At 53.0% G+C, this 26,030-nt stretch overlaps 1 protein-coding gene across 1 annotated transcript; it reads left to right on the plus strand.

Annotated features, from left to right (window-relative positions):
- The first annotated feature begins 20,665 nt into the window (after positions 1-20,665).
- On the plus strand, positions 20,666-24,511 carry LOC137454296 (uncharacterized). The gene has a single exon (XM_068164331.1). The coding sequence runs from the start codon at positions 20,686-20,688 to the stop codon at positions 24,295-24,297; it is 3,612 nt and encodes a 1,203-aa protein (XP_068020432.1). The 5' UTR covers positions 20,666-20,685; the 3' UTR covers positions 24,298-24,511.
- The last annotated feature ends 1,519 nt before the right edge of the window (positions 24,512-26,030 follow it).

Below are 26,030 nucleotides of genomic sequence, written 5' to 3' on the forward strand. Positions count from 1 at the left end.
TTGGAAGAGACCTTGAGGATCATCGAGTCCAACCTATCACCACAGACCTCATGACTAAACCATGGCACCAAGTGCCACATCCAATCCCCTCTTGAACACCTCCAGGGATGGGGACTCCACCACCTCCCAGGGCAGCACACTCCAATGACGAATGACTCTCTGTGTGAAGAACTTTCTCCTCACCTCGAGTCTAAACCTCCCCTGGCACAGCTTGAGACTGTGTCCTCTTGTTCTGGTGCTGGTTGCCTGGGAGAAGAGACCAACCCCCACCTGACTACAACCTCCCTTCAGGGAGTTGTAGACAGCAAGAAGGTCTCCCCTGAGCCTCCTCTTCTCCAGGCTAAACAATCCCAGCTCCCTCAGCCTCTCCTCATAGGGCTTGTGCTCAAATGTGTGCTTGATGCTCCATCCCTTAAGACATTCAATGTGAGGCTCAACAGGGCTCTGGGCAACCTGATCTAATTGGGGATGTCCCTGCTGGCTGAAGAGGGATTTGGACTGGGTGACCTTTGGGAGGCCTTTCCAACCCAGACCATTCTGTGGTTCTCTGCCTGGGCTCCTGCCTTTAACCTGGAGCTGTTTCACTGTGGAGGTGGCAGAAGGACATCATTAGCATGCTGTGGATTAAAGGGAGTGAAAAACTCCATCCTTTGTGTAAGGATGGGAACCCATCAATGGAATCAAACTTCCCATGGTGCTGAGCTTGCCATCTTGTTCCTGAAGAGATGGAGAATCACTTTTTTATGGGTTAGCAAGCAGAAAAGCAGAAGTCAGTACAATTAAGTGCTCCTTGGAAATAGACAGTGACCCTGGGTGTCCTCCAGGGATCAGTGCTGGGCCCCATCCTCTTTAATATCTTCATTGATGATCTGGATGAGGGGATTGAGTCAGTCATCAGCAGATTTGCAGGTGACACCAGGTTGGGAGCAGATGTTGATCTGTTAGAGGGTAGAACGGCTCTGCAGAGGGACCTTGACTGACTGGACAGATGGGCAGAGTCCAACAGGATGGTATTCAGCAAATCCAAGTGCCAGGTGCTGCACTTTGGCCACAACAACCCCAGGCAGAGCTACAGGCTGGGGTCAGAGTGACTTGAGAGCTGCCAGGCAGTGTGCCCAAGTGGCCAAGAAGGCCAATGGCATCCTGGCCTGCATCAGGAACAGTGTGGCCAGCAGGAGCAGGGAAGTCATTGTGCCCTGTGCTCAGCACTGGTTAGGACACACCTTGAGTCCTGTGTCCAGTTCTGGGCTCCTCAGTTTAGGAAAGATGTTGAGTTGCTGGAAGGTGTCCAGAGAAGGGCAACAAAGCTGGGGAGGGGTCTGGAGCACAGCCCTGTGAGGAGAGGCTGAGGGAGCTGGGGTTGCTTAGCCTGGAGAGGAGGAGGCTCAGGGGAGACCTTCTTGCCCTCTACAACTCCCTGAGGGGAGGTTGTAGCCAGGTGGGGGTTAGTCTCCTCCCAGGCAACCAGCACCAGAACAAGAGGACACAGTCTCAAGCTGTGCCAGGGGAGGCTTAGGCTGGATGTTAGGAAGAAGTTCTTCCCAGAAAGAGAGATTGCCCATTGGAATGTGCTGCCCAGGAAGGTGGTGGAGTCACCATCACTGGAGGCGTTTAGGAAGAGACTGAATGGGGTGCTTGGTGCATGGTTTAGTTGATTACATGGTGTTGGGTGATAGGTTGGACATGATGTTCTTGAAGGTCTCTTCCAACCTGGTCTATTCTATTCTATTCTATTCTATTCTATTCTATTCTATTCTATTCTATTCTATTCTATTCTATTCTTTCTATTCTATTCTATTCTATTCTATTCTATTCTATTCTATTCTATTCTATTCTATTCTATTCTATTCTATTCTATTCTATTCTATTCTATAGAATCCATCTGATGCCAACCTGGCTGCCAGCACTACAGTAACCTCACTCCCTCTTCCAGGCTCAGGCTGTGTGTATCCAGAGTTCTTACATCTGCCAAGACAGAATTGATCAGAATGAAGTCCTTAAAAAGAGCAAATACTACTGTTTAACTAAATAGGACTTGTTTTCAACAATAAGGATCCCATGGCAGGGATGATCTTTAAGGTCCCTTCCAACACAAACCTTTGGATAATTCTGTGATGAAATATATCACCCTGTGTATAGCAGACAGTCTTTCCTGTCATTTATTTCAAAGGCTTTTACTCAAAACATCCAGCTCTGGGCTCCCCAGGTCAAGAGGGACAGGGATTTGCTGGAGAGAGTCCAAGGGAGGGCTACAAGGATGCTGAAGGGACTGCAGCACTGCCTGGTGAGGAGAGGCTGAGAGCCCTGGGGCTGTTTAGTCTGGAGAGGAGAAGACTGAGAGGGCATTTAATAAATTTCTACAAATATCTGAGGGCTGGAGGTCAGGAGGGAGGGGACAGGCTCTGCTCACTTGCTCTCTGTGATAGGACAAGGAGCAAAGGATGTAAGCTGCAGCACAGGAGGTTCCACCTCAACACAAGGGGAAATTCTTTACTATAAGGATCCTAGAGCCCTGGAGTAGGCTGCCCAGAGAGGTTGTGGAGTCTCTTTCTCTGGAGCCTTTCCAGCCCTGTCTGGATGTGTTCCTGTGTGACCTGTGCTGGATTCCATGGTCCTGCTGTGGCAGGGGGGATGGACTGGATGATCTCCAGAGGTCTCATCCAACCCCTGACATCCTCTGATCCTGTGAAAACCAAAATTAAGTAATTTATTGACTGTTTTAATAAAGGTACAGATCAGCATAAGCCAGAAAAAAAAACAACAACAACACCCCCTCAAAATAAAACACCCCAAAAAATCCCAAACTTAACAAAAAACCCAAACCCAACAGAAAAAACAACCCCATATTATTACTGGAATGCATCACTTGACTGCTAAATATAAACTAGAGGCAAAATTAGAAAGTCTTAAGAATTTTCTGGTTGATATTCGATCCAAGCAGACAGTAGGAACAGATCAGAGCTTTCCAGAACACCAGATCAAGATCTGGCTTCAGGAGGAGGTATCTGAGTCACTTTCCAGTGTCCTTGTTCCAGGGTCTTCATAGCATTGTTGAATGTGGTGGTTTGAGCCTGAACTGGGAGTTAAGAGCTCAGATGGGGGCAAGGCTGAGAATCTCACCCCTGCTCCCCCCTCCTCCCTCCCAACAGAGAGGAAAAAAAAGGAAAGTGAAGGAACAAATCCACCAAGCAATAATTTGGAGTTGGCCTGGAAGCAGAGAGGTAAAGAGTTTTCTTTAAGCAATGTATATATAACAATAACAGGTAAGGTTCACAAGGGCAAGGAACAAGGATGGATGGGAGGGGGACAAAGAAGAAGAATACAAAACCAGTCTCTCCCTGAAGAGGCACAGAGGCAGCAGGGAGAAGGATCAGGCCCAACCACGTGGCAGAGGAGCAGGAAAGCAGCTGCAGTAGCTCTCATCCAGGAGAGGCAGGAACCAAAAAGCCCTAATGGCTGCAATGCCCTGTTTTTTATACCCTAGCTGGGCAGGGAGGGGGGAGTGGAACAGACTCAGTTTCCCAGGGGGAAAACGCCCTGCAGGGAGGGCAAAGCACTCGCAAGCCCTCCCCCCCTGCTTTGGATTTGCTTTCAGAATGGGCATTAACCCTCCACATTGAATCACACAATGCTTTGGGTTGGAAGAGACCTAAAAGATCATTCATTTCCAACCCCCTGTAGGGACATCTCCCACTACAGCAGGTTGCTCAAGGCCTCATCCAACCTGGTCTTGAACACCTCCAGGGAAGGGGCATCCACCACCTCCCTGGACAACCTGTGCCAGTGTCTCACTCCTTCACTGTCAAGAATTTATTCCGAAGTCTTCAAAGTCTTACCTCCTTTCTTGCCTGAAGGAAGCTTCAAATCTCAGCTGCAGGATGTTGTAGCATTGCAAACATTCTGCCGTGAGCCTTGGAGAATCTGCTCCACTGCACAGCAAGAATTAATCTGTGCAAGGGAAGGGTCCCAGTCTGCCCTTTCCCAGAGAGTGCCCTGACTCACTGGACAATCCTTCTCAAGTTTCATGCCTTTTAACCTTCAACACAAAATTCAATATTCAGTGGTACATGAGATGGATTGCAGCAAACAGGCTCCCCAACAGAGTTCAGAGGGTTGCCATCAGTGGCACAGAGGCCACATAGAGGTCTGTGGCCAGTGGTGCTCCCCAGGGATCAGTACTGGGTCCACTTTTGTTCAATATCTTTATCAATGACCTGGCTGAGGGCATTGAGAGTACCCTCAGCAATTCATTGATGATACCAAACTGGGGGGAGGCTGACACCTGTCAGGCTGTGCTGCCATCAAACCACATCTGGACAGGCTGAGAGCTGGGTGCAGGCAAACCTCATGGAGTTCAAGAAGGACAAATGCAGGGTCCTGCATCTGGGGAGGAATAACAGCAGGCACCAGGACAGCTTAGGAGCTGTCCTGCTGGAGAGCAGCTCCATGGAGAAAGACCTTGGAGTGCTGGTGGACAGCAAGTTCTGCATGGGACAGCAATGTGCCCTGGTGGCCAAGAGAGCCAATGGCATCCTGGGCTGCAGCAAGCAAAGTGTGGCCAGCAGGGCTAGGGAGGTTCTTCTCCCTCTCTGCTCTGCCCTGCTGAGACCACTCCTGCAATCCTGTGTCCAGTTCTGGGCTCCCCAGTTCAAGAGAGACAGAGACCTGCTGGAGAGAGTCCAAGGGAGAGCCATGAGGATGCTTAGGGGACTTGAGCATCTCCCCTGTGAAGAGAGACTGAGAGCCCTGGGGCTGTTTAGTCTGGAGAAGAGAAAGCTGAGAGGGGATCTGATCAATATCTATCAATATGTGAGGGGTGGGTGGCAAGTGAAGGGGGCCAAGCTCTTTTGGGTGGTGTGCAGTAATAGGACAAGGACCATTGGATACAAACTTGAACAGAGAAGGTTTCAGCTCAACATGAGGAGAAACTTCTTTGCAGTGAGGGTGGCAGAGCCCTGGAGCAGGCTGCCCAGAGAGGTTGTGGAGTCTCCTTCTCTGGAGGCCTTCCAACCCCACCTGGATGCATTCCTGTGCAGACTGTCCTGGGTGATGTGGCTCTGGCAGGGGACCTGGAGTGGCTGATCTCTGGAGGTCCCTTCTCTAACGTAATGTGATACTGTGATGAGAGCTACAAGAGAAAGTGACTACCTTGCAGTATGCCACAACGTAGCAGTTTGTCTCCTGAGAGTGGTAAAGAACTTCTGGTGAAGAAAGAGGGGAAAAAGAACTGCAAAGCACCTAGAGCTTTACTCTGGCCTGTGGAGTAAAGCAGGAGTTAGTCTTTCAGCTAGCTTGCAAGTGTGTAGGAAGTGGGGGATGTGAGGAGGTGGTGATAGGAGCTATCACCTCCCAGATCACACTGACTTTTGAAAGAAGTGCAGGAATGTAGCTTTTATCAGCCCTGAAGGAGCTGAGCTGTGAGAAAGGAACTCTGCAGTTTGCTGTTGTCAGATCCCAGAGAGATTTGTGCATACCTAGTAAACAGGGGCTGCTGCCATAGCAACACCAGCAGTGCCTTCTGAAGGGGCTATGTGCTGATAGTCCTTCCTGGTGTCCCTGTGTGACCTGTAACAGATTCTAGGGTCCTGCTCTGGCAGAGGGGTTGGACTCAATGATCTTCGATGGTCCCTTCCAACCCCTAATATCCTGGGATCCTGTGAACCCAAGAAGGCCAATGGGATCCTGGGCTGCATTCAGAGGAGTGTGTCCAGCAGAGCCAGGGAGGTTCTCCTCCCCCTCTACTCTGCCCTGCTGAGACCTCACCTGGAATATTGCATCCAGCTCTGGGCTCCCCAGTTCAAGAGGGACAGGGATCTGCTGGAGAGAGTCCAAGGGAGGGCTGCAAGGATGCTGAAGGGATTGGAACACTGCCTAATGAGGAGAAGCTGGGGGACCTGGGGCTTTTTAGTCTGGAAAAGAAAAGGCTTAGAGGGGATTTAGTAAATGTTTATTAATATCTGAGGGCTGGAGGTCAGGAGGGAGGGGACAGGCTCTGCTCATGTGCTCCCTGTGATAGGACAAGGGGCAATGGATGTAACCTGCAGCACTGGAGGTTCCACCTCAAGATGAGGAAGAACTTCTTTACTGTGAGGGTCCTAGAGCACTGGCACAGGCTGCCCAGAGAGATTGTGGAGTCTCCTTCTCTGGAGCCTTTCCATCCCTGCCTAGATATCTTCCTGTGTGACCTGTGCTGGATTCTGTGGTCCTGCTCTGACGGGGAGTCGGGGGGGTAGGCTCGATGATCTCCAGACTTTCCAACCCCTAACATCCTGGGATCCTGTGATTTACATTTCCAGCAAAGGTGACTTGTTGCCATCTTCTTCCTCACTTCATTTGGAACCTTGATGGCTCCTGGTGAAAGCCAGCCAGATGAAGCATTTTCTTCTCTCCAGTTCTAATATGCTCTTATGGAAAGCTGGCCAGGAAGGAGTCCATTGCTGGAGGTGACCTCTCTCGGTTGATTGGGAATTACACCCTTTAGAGGGTCCAGTGCTGGAGCTGCTGGTGCTGAGGGACCTCTCTTGGTTCATGAGAATTATAACTTGTCTCTCTTTTTAGGTTTGGTTCTCTTGTTTCCCCCTCAGATAAGAGTCAAAGCTTTGCTGCTTTGCCTTTTGCACCTTTCCTTTTCTGCAGTGCATCCACGACCTTGCTGTTGATTTGGCTCTATCACATCATATGAAGGCAGAAAACACTGAATCATTATGCATGAGGCAGGGCTGAGAAGAGGCTGCAAAGGAGACAGCAGCCAAGGAGAATGCTTCTCAGTTTAAAGAGGGACCAAGCACATCCCAGGGCTGCTGTCAAATATAGATCTCCTTCTGTACAGCCTCTGTCTCTATGTGAGGAGCTTTTCTTTTGCTTGACCTTCTGGTACCTGCTAATGATGTGATCACTGAAGTACACATGTGGTGCAATGAAAACACCCCCTCATACGTTTGTTGATCAGTCCTCCCTCTTACCTGACCTGGTGGAGTGGCTGTTTTAGCTCAGTGGATGGAGGTTTGTGGCTTTGGAAGCCACATTTAAATCCCAGTGCTGTGTTTGTGGTTGGTTGATGATCCTGGGGTGGGTGATCCTGTGGTCACAGATCATTAGGCCCTGTAGCCAGCAACTCTTATAGCACATCACCAAAAATTATACCCTCTGAACACAGCCATGTCTTCTGAACCATCTGCATATTTTAAATTACTCCTCTTTGGTGGATGGTGCCTGCTAAATTGGCCTGGCAAAGAGACTTTTAATGAGTTTTACCTTTTGGACATGTTTTCAGCATTGTATCTCTACATGCAGCAACTTTCTCAGGCTTGCTGATCAGCAGAAAGTATTTTAGGTCAATGCATCACAATAAACATCTATCAATATCTGAGGGCTGGGGGTCAGGAAGGAATGGACAGGGACAGCCTCTGCTCACTTGTGTCCTGTGACAGGACAAGGGGCAATGGATGAAAAATACAGCACAGGAGGTTCCACCTCAACATGAGGAGGAACTTTATTGTAAGGGTCCCAGAGCACTGGAACAGGCTGCCCAGAGAGGTTGTGGAGTCTCCTTCTCTGGAACCTTTCCAGCCCTGTCTGGATGTGCTCCTGTGTGACCTGTGCTGGATTCTATGGTCCTGCTCTGGCAGGGGGGTTGCATTCGATGATCTCCACAGGTTGCTTTCAATTCCCAACATCCTGGGATCCTGTGACAAGTGAAATAATTTGAGGGCATCTCCTATGTACAAAGAACACCTTGCCCCCACTGACCTCAGTCCCTGTGAGTACAAGAACATGTCAAAACTCAGATCAGGCACAAGAATAGCAAACAGGTCCAACCTTGCTCCTTTTTCCTCACACTGACCATTACAAAAGTTAACTACGTCCTTAACTGGCCATCATCAAATTCTCTGCAGAATTAATTCTGCTTATCTCTACCTAAAAGAGATATAGCTCAAGTCATAGAGCTGCTGCTTGTGGAGCAAAGCTGAAGAGCACACACCACAGGATGCTGCAGGTAAATACGAGCTGGATGTGCAATGCAGGCTGCAAGGTGAAGCTGCAACCTGAACTTACAGCAGCAACTGTGACTCACACAGCTGAGTAAATATTTTTTGGAGTCCATTTCTGCTCTACCAGAAGAGGTGGAGGCTGTCTTAGGACCCACAGAATCACAGAAACATTCAGTTTGGAAAAGAGCCTCAGGATGACCAAGTCCAACCATTAGCCCTACTCTGCAAGGGTCACCCCTAAACCATAGCCCCAAGCACCACAGCCAAACCACCTGTAAACACAGCCAGGCCTGGGGACTCCACCACCTCCCTGGGCAGCTCATTCCAGTGCCTGACCACTCTTGAGGGGAAACATTTTTTTCCTACTGTCCAGTATAAACCTCCCTAGTCACAGCTTGAGGCCATTCCCTCTTGTTCTATCAATGATTACCTGTGAGAAGAGACCAGCACCAACCTCTCCACAAGGTTCTTTCAGGCAGTTGCAGAGAGCCATGAGGTCTCCCCTCAGCCTCCTCTCTTTCACACTAACCATCCCCAGCTCCTTCAGTTGCTCTTCATCACATCTCTTCTCCAGGCCCTTCACAGCTTCCTTGCCCTCCTCTGCCCTGGCTCCAGCACCTCCACAGCTCTCCTGTATTGAGGTGCCCAAACCTGGACACCAGACTCCAGGTGTGGCCTCCCCAGAGCTGAGTGCAAGAGGACAATCAGCTCCCTGCTCCTGCTGGACACAGCATTGCTGATCCCAGCCAGGATGCCTTTGGCTTTCTTGGCCACCAGGGCACACTGCTGGCTCCTGTTCAGCCCCTTCTCCCTTAGCATCCCCAGGTCCCTTTCTGCCAGGCAGTTTCCAGCCACCCTGCCCCAGGCCTGGAGCATTGCTTGGGGTTGTTGTGCCCCAAGTGCAGGACCTGGCACTTGGCCTTGTTGAAGCTCCTCCTATTAACATTGGCCATGGATCCAACCTACCCAAGTCCCACTGTAGAGCCTACCTACCCTGTAGTTGCTGGCTATACATCTGCAAATGTTGGTTGAAATGGCCTGGCACTGAGCAGCTTCTCTCATGGGATAGAATAGTGAGACTGATGGCTTGGAGTTCTTTTCTTTTCTTTCTTCTCTCTCTTTCTTTAGCCTTTTGGGTTTGGTTTTGTTGGTTGGTTGGTTGGTTTGTGTGTGTTTCTGTGTGTGTATAACTATCTCTGAAAATCCAGATCATAGAAGCATATGGTTTGGAAAAGCTCTTTCAGATCATCCAGTCCAACCATTCTCTAACTCTGCCCAGGCTGGGGCTAACCCATGGCCCTCAGCACCACATCTCTGCCTCTTGGAAACACCTCCAGGGATGGGGATTCAACCACCTCCCTGGGCAGCCTGTTCCAATGGCTGAGACCCCTGCCAGTTAAGAAGTCTCTTCTCATATCCAACCTAAACCTCCCATGGTGCAAATTGAAGGTTTGTCCTCCCATCTTATCACTTCTTACTAGGAAGAAGAGACCAACCCCCCCTCTTTTTCCAGAGCTTCCTTTTCTTCTAGCTAAATAACCCCAGTTCCCTCAGCCAGCCATCTTCAGTCAGCTGCTGACCAGCACCCCCAGATCCCTTTCTGCTGGGCAGTTTCTCTGCCCCAAGCCTGGAGCATTCATGGAGGTTGTTGTGACCCAAGTTCAAAACCTGGCACTTGGCCTTGTTGAATCTCATCCCATTGGCTACAGTCCAGCCAGCCTATTCAGGCCTCTCTTCAGAGCCTTCCTACCCTCAAGCAGATAAACTCTCCCTGTCAAGCTTAGTGCCATCTGCAATCTTATTGAGGGTGCACTCAATCCCCTCATCCAGGTCACTGATAAAGGTATTGAAGAGAACTGACCCCAGCACTGAGCCCTGGAGAACACCACTGGTGCCTGGTCACCAGCTGAATTTAACTCCATCCCCAACCACTCTTTGGGCTCAGTCATCTGTCAGATTTTTCACCCAGAGAAGCCTCCACCCACCCAAACCATGAGCAGCCAGTTCCTCCAGGAAGATGATGTGGAACAGTGTCAAAGGCTTTACTGAAGTCCAGGTGAACAACATGTGCTACCTATGCTGTATTCTATGGTCCTGCTCTGGCAGGGAGGGTTGGACTGGATGATCTCCAGAAGCCCCTTCCCACCCCTAACATCCTGGGATCCTGTGATCCTAATGAACCAGAGAAGCAGATAAAGCCTTGAGCCCTGTCTGGAACATTTTGCACTAAGCTTATTCATGTTGAAGGTTAAGAAGTTGTGTAAAGAAGTGGTGTTTGTAGCTCCTCTGTTTACAAGCTGGGCTTGCAGGAACCATCAGTCTAGCAGCACTGAGTCCCAAGATGAAAAGAACCTTGTTAGGATTTGCACTTCTTTATATTTGGATGCAGGTTATGAGCTCAGTGGTTTTGCTGCTGCCTGCTGTGCTGATCATTTCCTACCTGACCCAATGTACACAATTCCCTGGCAAGTCTCAGGAGGAAATAAATCCCTCCTCAGTATTAGAAGGCCCTGTGTGTCTCTCCATCTGGTTCTGGCTAAATCCACTTGCTTCTGAATGCTCTTAGAATCATAGCATTGTCAGGGTTGGAAGGGACCTCAAGGATCAGCCAGTTCCAACCCCCCTGCCATGGCCAGGGACACCTCACACTACAGCAGGTTGCTCACAGCCACAGCCAGCCTGGCTGCAAACACCTCCAGGCAGGAGGCTTCCACCACCTCCCTGGGCAACCTCTGCCAGTCTCTCACCACCCTCATGGGGAACAACTTCTTCCTAACATCCAAGCTCAATTTACCCATTTCTAGTTTTGTTCCATTCCCCCCAGTCCTATCACTCCCTGACACCCTCAAAAGTCCTTCCCCAGCTTTCTTGGAGCCCCCTTCAGATACTGGAAGGTCACAATTAGGTCTCCTCGGAACCTTCTCTTCTCCAGACTGAACAGCCCCAACTCTCTCAGTCTGTCCTCATGGCAGAGCAGCTCCAGCCCTCTGCTCATCCTCATGGCCCTTCTCTGGACACCTTCCAGCACCTCCAGATCCTTCCTGTCCTAGGGGCTCCAGAACTGCTCCAGGTGGGGTCTCAGCAGAGTGGAGCAGAGGGGCAGAATCCCCTCCCTGGCCCTGCTGGCCACACTTCTCTTGCTGCAGCCCAGGCACTGCTTGGCTTTCTGGGCTGCAAGTGCTCACTGCTGGCTCCTGTTGAGCTTCTCCTCCACCAGCACCCCAAGTCCTTTACTTCAGGGCTGCTCTCAAGCCAGTCCCTGGCTCATCTCTGGATGAAAAGAGAGAAGGAAGTTCCTACTCTGCTCCCCTTTCCCTGGGCTGATCTCAGCTCAGAGGGAGCCGTTTGTTGAGACAGCGTGGGGGTTTTTCCCCCGCAGCACTCTAAACGCAGAGCTGCTCCTCAGCAAGGGGCCCTCGTTATTTTCACCTTCTAATTAATGTCCCCACGGAAGGTGCTTATTATGCTTGGCTCTGCCTGGTCTGTAATTCTGACAAATTAACGGATTGAGGGGCACCGTGCTGCTGCTGCTGCCTCCAGCCCTTTGTGGCTTCCCCCCATCTGAAAGAGCACATTAAAGCTGGATCCAGATTACAAATGTTTAATCTGGCAGAGCCCTTTGGTGGCTTCTAAAACAAACATTGTGTCATTAATATAGCAGCAGCCATAAATGGGACTGGCGACACAGAATGCTGTGTCTGGGGATATTTTCAAACTCTCTTTGGGGTCCTCAGCTGACCCCAGGATCCCTGTAGGTAGAGCAGCTCCACCTCTGCGCTAGCTAAATGCAACCCAAGAAGCTGAGGTTGTATTTTTAGCCTTTACTCTAAACTCTCAGGAGCTTGTGGCTTTGGGCGGGGGGAGGGGTTCGTGTTTTGTTTCGTTTTGCTTTGCTTTGCATTGAGAGCTTTAGTATGATCTGGACTTAAAGACTCCTTTTGCGGCTCAGGAGGAAACAGCACTCCGCTGGTCACTTTGGGGGAGGTTTTTACAATGGAGTTAAAAATAGCACGGCCCTTTCAAGGCCATTCAAGTGGAGGTGATGAGCCATAATGCCATTGTGTAGCACAGCTGATTGCACAAAGGCCAGCTTAGGCTTTTTGTTTGTTAGTTTGTTTGTTTGCAGCTGAATTGTTTGATCCGGTGCCACAGTGGATTCATTTTGTTTTTAACTATGCCTGCCGGTCGTTGACATGGTGCTCCAAGATCTATCATCTCCATCCAAACCACTGAGCCCTGAGAATGTTGTTGCAGGCAAGAGGTGTGGGCCAAAAAGATATGAATGTTGAACTTAGGAAAAAATGACTGCAGGCTAACTGACCTTCGGGGAGGGCAAAAAACCAACCAACATATAGCAAGAGAAAAACAAAACCAAAAAAGCATTACTGTTTTACCACCAAAGCAAAAAAATGCTGAATCTCTGTTGCAAACTGCACTGCAATGGCTGCTGCACTGCAGGGACCACAAAAGAGCAGGCCTGGGTCATGGGCTTCTGCTGCTGGATAGATTCACATTATGGCCTGGGTTGGAAGGGACCTTAAACATCACAGAATCACAGAATGTTAGGGGCTGGAAGGGAACTCAAAAGATCAGCCAGTCCAGCCCCTCTGCCAGAGCAGAATCACCCAGGGCAGATCACACAAGAACATAACCAGGTGGGTCTTGAATATCTCCAGAGAGGGAGACTCCACAACCTCTCTGGGCAGCCTGTCCCAGGGCTCTGACACCCTCACAGGGAAAAATTCTTCCTCCTGTTTCCATGGAACTTCCTCTGCCTCAGCTTCCACCAGTGGCCCTTGTGCTGTCCTTGGGCATCACCCAGCAGAGCCTGGCTCCAGCCTCTGGGCACTCACCCTGCACATCTTTGTGAACATTATAAAGATCATCCAGTCCCAATCCCATGGCAGGGATATGTCTAACTAAGCCCAGGTTGCTCAAGGCCTCATCCAACCTGGCTTTGAACACCTCCAGGGAGGGGACATCCACAGCCTCCCTGGGCAGCCTGTGCCAGTGTCTCAGCACCATGGTTAGAAAGTGGATGTATCATTTCTCTGCTATGAGATGTGATCATGTGCATGAGAGGTTTGGAGAAGAGAAGAGAAGAGAAGAGGAGAGGAGAGGAGAGGAGAGGAGAGGAGAGGAGAGGAGAGGAGAGGAGAGGAGAGGAGAGGAGAGGAGAGGAGAGGAGAGGAGAGGAGAGGAGAGGAGAGGAGAGGAGAGGAGAGGAGAGGAGAGGAGAGGAGAGGAGAGGAGAGGAGAGGAGAGGAGAGGAGAGGAGAGGAGAGGAGAGGAGAGGAGAGGAGAGGAGAGGAGAGGAGAGGAGAGGAGAGGAGAGGAGAGGAGAGGAGAGGAGAGGAGAGGAGAGGAGAGGAGAGGAGAGGAGAGGAGAGGAGAGGAGAGGAGAGGAGAGGAGAGGAGAGGAGAGGAGAGGAGAGGAGAGGAGAGGAGAGGAGAGGAGAGGAGAGGAGAGGAGAGGAGAGGAGAGGAGAGGAGAGGAGAGGAGAGGAGAGGAGAGGAGAGGAGAGGAGAGGAGAGGAGAGGAGAGGAGAGGAGAGGAGAGGAGAGGAGAGGAGAGGAGAGGAGAGGAGAGGAGAGGAGAGGAGAGGAGAGGAGAGAGAGAGGAGAGGAGAGGAGAGGAGAGGAGAGGAGAGGAGAGGAGAGGAGAGGAGAGGAGAGGAGAGGAGAGGAGAGGAGAGGAGAGGAGAGGAGAGGAGAGGAGAGGAGAGGAGAGGAGAGGAGAGGAGAGGAGAGGAGAGGAGAGGAGAGGAGAAGAGAAGAGAATTAACCAGGTTGGAAAAGACCTCTGAGATCATTGAGTCCAACCTATCACCCCAGTACCATCTAATCAACTAAACCATGGCACCAAGTGCCTCATCCAGGCTCTTCCTAAACACCTCCAGTGATGGTGACTCCACCACCTCCCTGGGCAGCACATTCCAATGGGCAATCTCTCTGTCTGGGAAGAATTTCTTCCTAACAGTATTTCACACCTTCTGCCCTTTCAGGTAGCTCCCAAATAGCAACCATTGCACTGGTGGCACTTTCCTTGGAAGGTCTTGCTAGACTGAAAGCAGCGCCACGAAAAGAAGACATCAGTGCTTTTTGTAGCTCAGAGTTCTTTCTGAAGAGCAAATAAGTTATCAGATTTAGCATCAAGCCTCGTAGCAACAAGGTCCTTAAGGGACAATCAGTCAGCAGCATGCAACCTTTGCTCTAAGATTTTCTGGAGAATCCTTGAAACTTGGGAGATTGCACACCACAGAAAACAACCTTCCTCTGACTCTAAATTCCCTTGATGGTTGCAAAACCTATGTCTCTGTGAAGCTGACACAAAACCATCAAGTACAGAAGTATGAGCCTATATATTTCTCAGAAGAGCAAGCACAGGAAGATCTTCTGCATACACTTAGTAGGGTCACTCTCCATCCTGAAGACACTGAAGAGATGATATTCTTTTGATGAAGGGAGAAGCTCTGGAAGCAATGTCTCATCACCTCAGCATCTGCAAGAGTGGGTCAGGAGGAGGGCAACAAAGATGATCAGAAGGCTGGAGAACCTCCCCTAAGGGGACAGGCTGAGGGAGCTGGGGACTGTTCAGCCTGGAGAAGAGGAGGCTCCAGGGAGACCTTAGAGCAGCCTTCCAGTACCTGAAGGGGGCTACAGGAGAGCTGGGGAGGGACTTTTTACACGGGCTGGGAGTGACAGGATGAGAGGCAATGGCTTTGAGCTGGAAGAGGGGAGAGTGAGACTGGAGATTAGGAAGAAATTCTTTGCAGCGAGGGTGGTGAGCACTGGAACAGATTGCCCAGGGAAGCTGTGGATTTCCCCTCCGTGAATGTGTTCAAGGCCAAGCTGGATGAAGCCTTCAGCAACCTGGGCTAGTGGAAGATGTCCCTGCCCATGGCAGAGGGTTGGAACTGGATGATCTTTAAGGTTGCTTCCAACCCAAACCATTCTGTGAATCTATGAATGTAATCATAAGAGAGGTAGAGACCTCTGTGAAAGAGGAGCGAAGAAAGGGGGAACAGATGCAGAGACAACACTCACCCAGAAATGTCTCAGTAAAGGCCAGAAGATGATGCAGGGGTAAATGTTAGATTCCCATGAGGCAGCAGCTCACAATCTAGAGGGAAGTGTAAGTTCAGTTCCTCTTAAAGAGGAGCATGGGGCAGCAGAAGGTCATGGTCACTGTAGAAGAGGTTTGAAACTAAAAACCAATCCCAAAGTCGAGGGATTTTCGGTGCTTCACTGCCATCTATTGAGCAGGAAGTGTATTGAGTGCTTCTGCGATTGACATTGATTAGAGCTCAGTAGAGAAATGAGCAGAGACTTCAGATCTGTGTCTCTGCACGAACCTAATCCAGGAATGATGAATTCTTCACAAAGCAGGGAAGGAAACACCTCCAGACTCTGATTGTCTTGTAAGAAATGCAAGTGAAACCACAATCTGCCACAGAATGTTAGGGGCTCAAAAGCTCATCCAGCCCAACCCCTCTGCCAGAGCAGGGTCACCCAGAGCAGATCACACAGGAACACAGCCAGGCAGGTCTTGAATCTCTCCAGAGAGGGATATTCCACAACTCCCCTGGGCAGCCTGTCCCAGGGCTCTGGCACACTCACAGTGAAAAAATTCTTCCTCATTTTCACATGGCACTTTCTATGCCTCGACTTCCACCAGTGCCCCTTGTGCTGGCATTGGGCATCACCCAGCAGAGCCTGGCTCCAGCCTCTGGGCACTCACCCTGCACATCTTTGTCAACATCAATGAGGTCACCCTCAGGCTCCTCCTCTCCAAGCTACAGAGCCCTCAGCTCCCTCAGGCTCTCCTCCTAAGGAAGATGTTCCACTCTCTTCATCATCTTTGTGGCTCTGTACTGGACTCTCTCAAGCAGTTCCCTGAGGTCCTTCCTGAACTGAGGTGCCCAGAACTGGACACAATATTCCAGATGTGGCCTCAGCAGGGCAGAGTAGAGTGGCAGAAGAACCTCTCTGGACCTGCTCACCACAGTCCTTCTAACCCACCCCAGGATGCCCTTGGCCTTCTTGGCCACCAGAGCACATTGCTGCCTCATGGTCAACCTCCCATCCACCAGGACCCTCAGGTCCTTTTCCATTTCACTGCTCTCCAGCAGCTCAGTCCCCAACCTCTCCTGCTCCATGGGGTTGTTCTTTCCCAAGTGCCAGACTCTCCCTTTGCCCTTGTTGAATTCCATTCCATTTCTCCCTGCCCAACTCTCAGCCTGTGCAGGTCTGGCTGAATGGCAGCACCCCCCTCCTGTGTCAGCCACTCCACCCAGCTTGGTGCCATCAGCAAACTTGCTGACAGTGCTCTCTGAAACCTTAGACCAGAAACTGGTATGTTAGTAGGATGAGAAAACAGGTTAAGGGTCTCGTGGAACTCCAGGAGAACAGGAAAATGGGAGATCCCTGAGTAGCCTCTCTTCCTGCAAAGAGAGTCAGCACAGGGCTTTCTCACTTCCACAGAGATCAAAGCAAGGAACTCTCATCACAGCAGTGGGGGTTATTTATGTAATGATTTGGGGTTTGCTTTTATTGCACTGCACTCAGGCAAATAAAAGTATTCTTCTTAAAAACAACCACCTCAAATCTCCTTTTATTCACAGACTTTGTTCCAGGCTGACACAGCTCATGGCATCACTTCTTCCTCTCTGATGTACAGAGTTATGAAGATATTTGTAGACATATTTAGACTTGCTCCTTGGGTGAGGTTAAAGTTAGGCTGCCCAGGGGGGTTGTGGAATCTCCTTCCCTGGAGATATTCAAAACCCACCTGGATGTGTTCCTGTGTGATCTGCTCTAGGTGATCCTGCTGTGGCAGGGGAGTTGGGACCACTCCTGTTTAACATCTGTATTCATGGGCTTTCCCCTGAGCCTCCCCTTCTCCAGGCTAAGCAACCCCAGTTCCCTCAGCCTCTCATAGGGTTTGTGCTCAAGGCCTCTCCCCAGCCTCGTTGCCCTTCTCTGGACACATTCAAGCGTCTCAATGTCCTTCTTAAACTGAGGAGCAATTATGTAAGAAGCTTGACAGCTAGCCCAAGCTAGATCTATCTAGTCACAACAGGAGAACATCAGGAGCTAACAGAGTCACAGAGCAGCAGATACCAAGCCCATGGAGAAGTTTCTTTCCTTCAAGCCAGCTCCAAGTGATAAGTTAAATATGGTTAGAGCTTAGTTCCCAAGGCAGGCACTTTGCAGCAATTTACCATGGAGACACTTTTGCCCCCATTTCCCAAAGGAAATCCGTTTCTGAACCACTTGCAATGGGAAATGGTGTTTCCAACAGCTCCCCATTCTGGTACCGAAGCATCCCACTCTGTCAGGGTTGGTGCCTGAGGCTGAACACATTTGCAACTGATTTCCAGGCAAAGCAATTAAGCTCCTTTAAAAAGGGGGAAGAAAAAGGAGTGAGACAATCTTTCAAATAATTTTTAATCTCGCCCCTACTCATCTGAGAATTCTGAGGCATTTCAAGCGCTCATGGCGTTTAGAGACGAGGCAGCAGCACGCTGCAGCGGAGCGGGAGGTACACACCGCTGCACGGCTGCGGTGCCCACAATTGAACACAAGGTGGCAGCACCGAGCACCCCCCGGCGTGCGCGGAGCCGCTCAGGGACAGGTAGGTAGGTAGGTAGGTAGGTAATTAGGTAGGTAGGTAGGTAGGTAGGTAAGTAGAGATAGATAGATAGATAGATAGATAGATAGATAGATAGATAGATAGATAGATAGATAGATAGATAGATAGATAGATAGATAGATAGATAGATAGATAGATAGATAGATAGATAGATAGATAGATAGATAGATAGGCAGGCTGAGGGAGGTGAGATTATTTAGCCCAGAGAAGAGGAGGCTCGGGGGAGACTTTCTTGCTCTCTCCAACTACCTGAAGGGAGGTTGTAGCTAGGAGGGGATTGGTCTCTTCTCCCAGGCACCCAGCACCAGAACAAGAGGACACAGTCTCAAGCTGTGCCAGGGGAAGTTTAGGCTCGACATGAGGAGAAAGTTCTTCACTGAGAGAGTCATTTGCCATTGGAATGTGCTGCCCAGGCAGTCACCATCCCTGGAGGTGTTCAAGAGGGGATTGGTTGTGGCACTTGGTGCCATGGTCTAGCCATGAGGTGTTGGGTGACAGGTTGGACTTGATGATCTTTGAGGTCTCTTCCAACCTTGGTGATTCTGTGATATGTAAATAGATAGATAGGTATATAGACAGATAGACAGACACATAGATAGATAGATGGATAAATAGTTAGATAGATAGATAGGTATATAGACAGACAGACACACAGATAGATAGATGGATGGATAGATAGATAGATAGATAGATAGATAGATAGATAGATAGATAGATAGAAAGATAGATAGATAGTAGAGGTCTTGCAACAGGGGAAGAGCACAGGCAGTGCCTGCCAGCTGCACATGCTGCTGGCATGTCAGAGCCACGGTAGGCATCGTTCCATGGAATCACAAAGCCTTGGAGAGGAGCTCCAGAGGCCAGAACATGCTTCAAGATGTCCTTCATGGAGCTCCCTGCCTTTCAGGATCTAGAGATGCTTTTGAAGACAACCCAAGGCGCCTCAGCAGGCTTTGAGTCTTTGTTTACTAACACCTGGTGAAACTGAACATCTTCTGACACCGAGGTGGTGTTTTTCCCACCAGCCCACAGGTCTTACACTGATTATTTCCAACATAAAATCAGTGTTTGCATTGATCCCTCCAGGAGGCTCCCCTGGAACAATGCCCAGGACAGAAGGTTGCTTTTGTGAGGGGACCCTTCTCTGTCCTTGGTAAGGGATGGTGTTTGAGATTCATCTGGCCATGGTGCAGGTTGGTTCAGAAGCCTGCAGAGTTTCATCCAAGTCCAAGCAAGCAGCTCCTGAGCAAAGGTTGCCATCCATCCACACCCACCCATCCAGGCCAACAAAACAGTTCAGTTCCCTTAGGGAAGTCATTGTGCCCCTGTACTCTGCATTGGTTAGGCCACACCTTGAGTTCTGTGTCCAGTTCTGGGCCCCAGTTTAGGAAGGACATTGAGACACTTGAAGGTGTCCAGAGAAGGGCAACAAGGCTGGGGAGAGGCCTTGAGCACAGCCCTGTGAGGAGAGGCTGAGGGAGCTGGGGTTGTTTAGCCTGGAGAAGAGGAGGCTCAGGGGTGACCTCATTGCCCTCTACAACTACCTGAAAGGTGGTTGTAGCCAGGAAGGGGTTGGTCTCTTCTCTCTAGCAACCTGCACCAGAACAAGAGGACACAGTCTCAAGCTGTGCCAGGGGAGGTTTAGGCTGGAGGTGAGGAGAAAGTTCTTCACTGAGAGAGTCATTTGTCATTGGAATGTGCTGCCCAGGGAGGTGGTGGAGTCCCCATCCCTGGAGGTGTTCAAGAGGGGATTGGATGTGGCACTTGGTGCCATGGTCTAGGCATGAGGTCTGTGGTGACAGGTTGGACTCTTTGGGATCTTTGAGGTCTCTTCCAACCTTGGTGATACTGTGTGACACTGTGTGACATAACTTGGTCACCGCACCCACCCATCCTCACCACAATCCAATGAGGACACGAGGCTGCTTCCAATCTCTGCTGTAAAGAGCAAGAAGAAACAAAGCAACATCTCAGCATTTTTCATGCTCTCAGAACATGCTGAAGCTCAGCCAGACACACACACAGCCACTTGCTACACCCCACTCACAAAACCCAGTTTCACCCAGAACACGCTCCACACAGTCAGGTATCCAACGAAATGTTTCTCTGTGTAAAAGAGAAGTGAAAACTTGTCAAGCAACAGAAGCTTTCTCACAGAGCTACAGACTGGTTTGAGTTAAAGGCACCAGCAAACGTCATCCAGTCCAACCCCCCTGCAAGTCAGCAGCAGCCTAGAGCAGGTTACTCACAGCGCCAAACAACCTGACCTGGAATGGTCCCAACAAGGAGGCAGGGTCTCACCACTCTCAGGGGGAAGAACTTTCTCAGATCTAGCAAATCTCCCTCTTGCAGTTCCAAACCATCACCCCTTGTCCTGTCCCAACTGAACGTGCTAAAAATAGGTCCCGGCTTTTCTTCTTAGCCCCGTTTAGCATTGAAGGTCTCCCTGGAGCCTTCTCTGCTCCAGGCTGAAGAACCCCAACTCTCTTCACCCTGGCCTCACAGCAGAGGGCTTACTCCCTCAATAGCCAAGGACTACCAAGCTGTCCACCCAGTTGCCCCATTCACCATCCTAGTTTCCCACCCCAGGCTACTCTCCCCCCACCCCTCCCAGTTAACTCACCCTGTTGCATGCACCCTCTGGAGCTATGGATTCCACAGTTGCCCCCTCCAGTTGCCCTCCCAGTTGCCCCCAGGGCTCCAGTGGGAACACTGGAAGTGGTGTCCAGCTGGCACTGGGAGCACTGGGGCTGGTTTCCAGCTGAAACTGGGAACACTGGAGCTGGTTTCCAGCTGGCACTGGGAGCACTGGGAGCACTGGGAGGGGAGAGAACTGCAGCGGGCGCCGCCCTTGTGCAGGGTGGGGCTGCGGAGGGGGTGCGGAGGCTCCGGCCTCCTCCGGGTCCCCTCCCGTCGGCCCGGGGTGGCGGCCGCGGCGCAGGCAGGATGCTGGGGGCACTGGTGGCGCTGGGGGGGGCACTGGTGGCGCTGGGGGGTGCGCCGGGAGCCGCGGGGCCGCCACCCTGTCCCCTGGGCCTAATGCCGGTGGCGGGGGGCGGCTGTGGGGACAGGGACGAGTGCCGAACGGCCGCCGTGTGCCACCACATGTGCCTCAACCACCGCGGCGGCTTTACCTGCCACTGCCACCGCGGCTACGTCTTGGCGCCCGACGGGGCCACCTGCCGCGCCCGGTCGCGCTCCGCGGGAGACAAGGGCTGGTGGCGGCGGCGGGGGCCGGGACCGACGGGCTGGCGGGACCGCGGCGGCAGGCGCCGGGCTTCGGCGGAGGCTTCGCGGCGGGACCCGCAGCCCGGCAGGCACCGGCTGCCGCAGGAAGGTCTGCACCGAGCGAGGCAGAGGGAGCTGCGGCCGGGCGAGGGGCGCGGGGACATGCCCCTGGATGTGCGACCGGGTGAGCAGCGGGGTCTGCACCAGGATTTGACCCGGGGTTTACGCCGCGACTCACACCCGCACACCGATCAGGAGTCGCAACTGCCGTGGCCCCGGGGTTTGCACGGGGACTCGCACCAGGTTTTGCACCAGGATTCGCAGGAGGCTTCGCATCAGGATGCCCACCAGGGATTGCACCAGGATGCCCACCAGGGATTGTACCAGGATGCCCACCAGGGATTGCACCAGGATACCCACCAGGGATTGTACCAGGATGCCCACCAGGGATTGCACCAGGATGCCCACCAGCGGTTGCACCAGGATGCCCACCAGGGATTGTACCAGGATGCCCACCAGGGATTGCACCAGGATGCCCACCAGGGATTGTACCAGGATGCCCACCAGGGATTGCACCAGGATGCCCACCAGCGGTTGCACCAGGATGCCCACCAGGGATTGTACCAGGGTGCCCACCAGGATTTGCACCAAGATGCCCACCAGGGGCTGCACCAGGATTCGCAGGAGGCTCCGCAGCAGGATCTGGGAGCTGGCAGGCACCGGGCGCTGCCGGAGGGCTGGCACGGCGGCAGGCAGCGGGAGCTGCGGCCGGGCGGGCACTGGGGTCTGCCTGCGGACTTGCGCCAGGACTCGCAGGCAAACACCCATCCGGATTCGCGGCTGCCTCGGCCCCAGGGTTCGCAGGGAGACTCGGGCGGGGTGTCGCACCAGGATTCCCACGCGGGTATGCAGGAGGACCCCTCCAGCGCACCCCTGGCACCTGGGACATACGGTGACACCCCACCGGCCGCCACCCGCCCTTACGGAGACGAGGACCCCGGTCCCTATGGGGATCCCTATACAGACCTGGAGGACCCTGACACACGGTCCTGGGACCCCAAGAGCTATGAGGAAGGCTCCTATACGGGCCCTGGCCATCCCTATGGGGATGAGGACCCTAACACAGGGCTGTGGGATACTGACACCTACGAGGAGAGCCCCTATACAGGTCCTGGCCATCCCCATGGGACCGAGGACCCCAACACGGGGCCGTGGTACCCTGACACCTATGAGGGTGGCCCCTATATGGGTGCTGCCCATCCCTACGGGACTGAGGACACCCACACAGGGCTGTGGGACCCTGAAACACAGCCATGGGACTCTGACATCTATGAGGACTCCTATATCGACACCTATGGGGATGAGGACCCTGAGGGGGAGGCCTGGGACCCCTATGTCCACCCCTCGGACCCATATGGAGACCCTGAGTCTGGGAGTCTACGTAGGGGCAGAGACCCCCAAACCAGGCCCTGGAACCCCTATGAAGAGCCTCATACAGACCCCTATAGGGTCCAAGATGCCTATAGGGATGGGGACCCTGAAACTGATCCCAGTGAGCCCTATAGAATCCAGGATCCTGAGACTGAGCCTGGGAACCTCTACAGAGCCCAGGACTCCCAGACTGAGCTCAGGGAGCCCTATCGAGTCTCAGATGCTGAGACTGAGCCCAGGGAGCCCCATAGAATATGGAACCCCCAAACAGATCCCAGGAACCCCTATAGAGCCCAGGACTCCCAGACAGAGCCCAGGAACCCCTATAGGGCCCAGGACTTCCAGACAGACCCCAGGAACCCCCATAGAATCTGGAAGCCCCAGACAGATCCCAGGGACCCCTATAGAGCCCAGGACTTCCAGACAGACCCCAGGGATCCCTATAGAGCCCAGGATTCCCAGACAGAGCCCAGGAACCCCTATAGGGCACAGGACTTCCAGACTGAGCCCAGGGACCCCCATAGAACCTGGAAGCCCCAGACAGACCCCAGGGACCCCTATAGAGCCCAGGACTCCCAGACAGACCTCAGGGACCCCTATAGAACCCAGGACTCCCAGAGAGACCCTAGGGACCCCAATAGAGTCTCAGATCCTGTGACTGAGCCCAGGGACCCCCATAGAACCTGGAACCCCCAGACAGACTCCAGGGACCCCTATATAGTCTCAGATCCTGAGACTGAGCTTGGGGACCCCCATAGGACCTGGAACCACTCTCAGACTGAACCCAGGGACTCCTATAGAGACAGAGACCCCCAGACTGAGGCTGAGGATCCCCATAGGACCTGGAACCACCAGGCTGACCCCAGGCACTCTTATAGATCCAGCCCTCCCCCAGTGCCCTATAGGGACCCCCAAGCTGTCCCCTCCATCACCAAGGATTCCTCTAGTGTCCTCCCTACCTCCAGGGTCCCCACAGCAGCTCCCCTAGTTCCTCCACCTAAGTCACAGCTGTCCCCAGTTGCCCCCTCAATTGCCACCCTCAGCAGCCCTGTAATTGTCCCACTTGCCTCCCCAGTTGCCCCAGTTACTTCCTCAGTTGCCCACCCCAAAACTAATGACCTCCCAGTTGCTTCCCCAACCTCCAGATCTCCCCTTCTCACAGTTACCCCCCTACTGGTCCCTCCCAGGGTGAAAAACTCCCCAGCTGCCCCTCCAGTTGTCCCTTCTGTTACCCTCCCAGTTGCCACACCTAGAGCCAAGGATCCCCCACTTCTTCCAGTTACTCCCCAAGTTACACTTCCCAGGGCCAAGGACCCTCCAGTTGCTCCAGTTACCCCTCCAGCTGCTCCAGTTACTCCTCCAGCTTCTCCAGTTACCCCTCCAGCTGCTCCAGTTACTCCTCCAGCTGCTCCAGTTACCCCTCCAGCTTCTCCAGTTACCCCTCCAGCTGCTCCAGTTACTCCTCCAGCTGCTCCAGTTACTCCTCCAGCTTCTCCAGTTACCCCTCCAGCTGCTCCAGTTACCCCTCCAGCTGACCCCGTGAAAGCCAACAGACCTTTGGGTGTCCCACAAGCCCCCAGAGCCCCTGCAGATGCCCCAGTTAAATCCCCAGTTGTCCTCTCTAGACCCCAGGACATCACAGTTGCCCCCAGTTCCCCCCCTATGGTTGCTGCCTCCAGAGCTAAGCCCCCCCCTGTTGCCCTAGTTCCCCCCTCAGTTGCCCCCACACAAGACAAGGACCCCATGGTCACTCCAGTTCCCCCCTCAGTTGTCCCCCCACAAGCCAAGGACCCCCCTGGTGCCCTAGGTACTCCTTCTATTACCACCCCATTTGCCCCTAGGGCTCCTCCTGGCTCCAAGTCCCCAGGGTCTCTTCGTGGGGGACTGCTGTTGGCACTGCCAGTGGCACTGGGGGGGATGCTGGTGGTCCTGGGAACACTGGGGACACTGAGAATGCTCTGCCGAACCCCCCCTCCGAGCTCCCAGAGGTGAGGGTCTTGGGGGGACACAGACACAAGCTGGGAGTGAACCCCCCCCCACCCCCGCCAAGACACGGGTTAACTGGGACAGAGACACCTCCCTAACTGGGAAAGGACCCTGACCCGGCATTTCCCCCTCAGGACTCCCACCAGTCCAGCTCCTACGCCCCCAAAGCCCCCCGAGGGAGGGGCAGGCATCAAGTCAATAAAGGGCTGAGCCCCCCTAACTGCTGGGTCCCCTCGGGGCCGGGGGAGAAGGGGTGGCGGGGGGGGGGGGGGGGGGGGGGCGGCGGGGAAGAGGGGCAGATCTGGGCGCTCGAATCCTTTTCTTGGGAGCGCTGTGGGGCGTTCCTGGGTTCCAGCAGCTCCCGCCGTCCCCCTTCCAGCTGTTGAGCGAATCCAGATGTCGGGGGGTGGAGGGGGTGCGGCCGCGGTGAGTCACGGCGGTGCTGGGACCGCGGGTCCGGGGGGATGGGGGGAGACGCCCTGTTTGCGGGGAGGGGGGGCCTGACCTGGGCCGGGAGCTGGGAGCATGGCGTGCACGGGGCAGCAGCTGGGCAGGAGCTCCTGAGTACCGTGTGCCCATGGCATGTCTGTGGTGTGCCCATGGCGTGTCTGTGGTGTGCCCACCCTGTGTGGCGTGTCTGTGGTGTGCCCACCCTGTGTGGTGTGTCCATGCTATGTCCATGGTGTGCCCATGGTGTGTCCATTGCATGTCCATGGTGTGTCCATGGTGTGCCCATGGTGTGTCCATTGCATGTCCATAGTGTGTCCATGGTGTGCCCATGGTGTGTCCATTGCATGTCCATGGTGTGTCCATGGTGTGCCCATGGTGTGTCCATTGCATGTCCATGGTGTGTCCATGGTGTGCCCATGGTGTGTCCATTGCATGTCCATAGTGTGTCCATGGTGTGCCCATGGTGTGTCCATTGCATGTCCATGGTGTGTCCATGGTGTGCCCATGGTGTGTCCATTGCATGTCCATAGTGTGTCCATGGTGTGCCCATGGTGTGTCCATTGCATGTCCATGGTGTGTCCATGGTGTGCCCATGGTGTGTCCATTGCATGTCCATAGTGTGTCCATGGTGTGCCCATGGTGTGTCCATTGCATGTCCATGGTGTGTCCATGGTGTGCTCATGGTGTGTCCATTGCATGTCCATAGTGTGTCCATGGTGTGCCCATGGTGTGCTCATTGCATGTCCATGGTGTGCCCATGGTGTGTCCATTGCATGTCCACATTATGTCCATGGAGCGCCCATGGTGTGTCCATTGCACGTCCATGGTGTGACCACTGGATGTCCATGGTGTGTCCATGGTGTGTCCATGGTATGTCCTTTACATGACCATGGTGTGACCACTGAATGTCCATGGTGTGTCCATGGTGTGACCATTGCATGACCATGGTGTGTCCATTGCATGTCTGTGGTGTGTCCATTGCATGACTATGGTGTGACCATTGCATGTCCATGGTGTGTCCATGGTGTGTCCCTGTTGTGAGGGCTGTGTGTGCTCGGTGTGTCCATGCCGTGTTTGCTGGCTGCTGTGCCTGTGGCCTGCCCATGCTGTGTGCCTGCTGTGTGCCAGCTGCTGCTCTGTCCCTGGCACGCTGGCTGTGTCCGTGCCGTGCCCGTGGCGTGTTCCTGGCACAGCCCCAAGTTCGTGGAGCGTGTGGCAGGTGGCTGGCACGAGGCTGGCGTGGGAATGGTGTGGGAATGGCGTGGGAATGGCGTGGGCACAGCACCTGC

Source organism: Melanerpes formicivorus, unplaced genomic scaffold (assembly GCF_026170545.1).
Source record: "Melanerpes formicivorus ecotype bairdi unplaced genomic scaffold, bMelFor1.0.p_v2 SCAF_79, whole genome shotgun sequence".
Classification (NCBI taxonomy): Eukaryota; Metazoa; Chordata; class Aves; order Piciformes; family Picidae; genus Melanerpes; species Melanerpes formicivorus.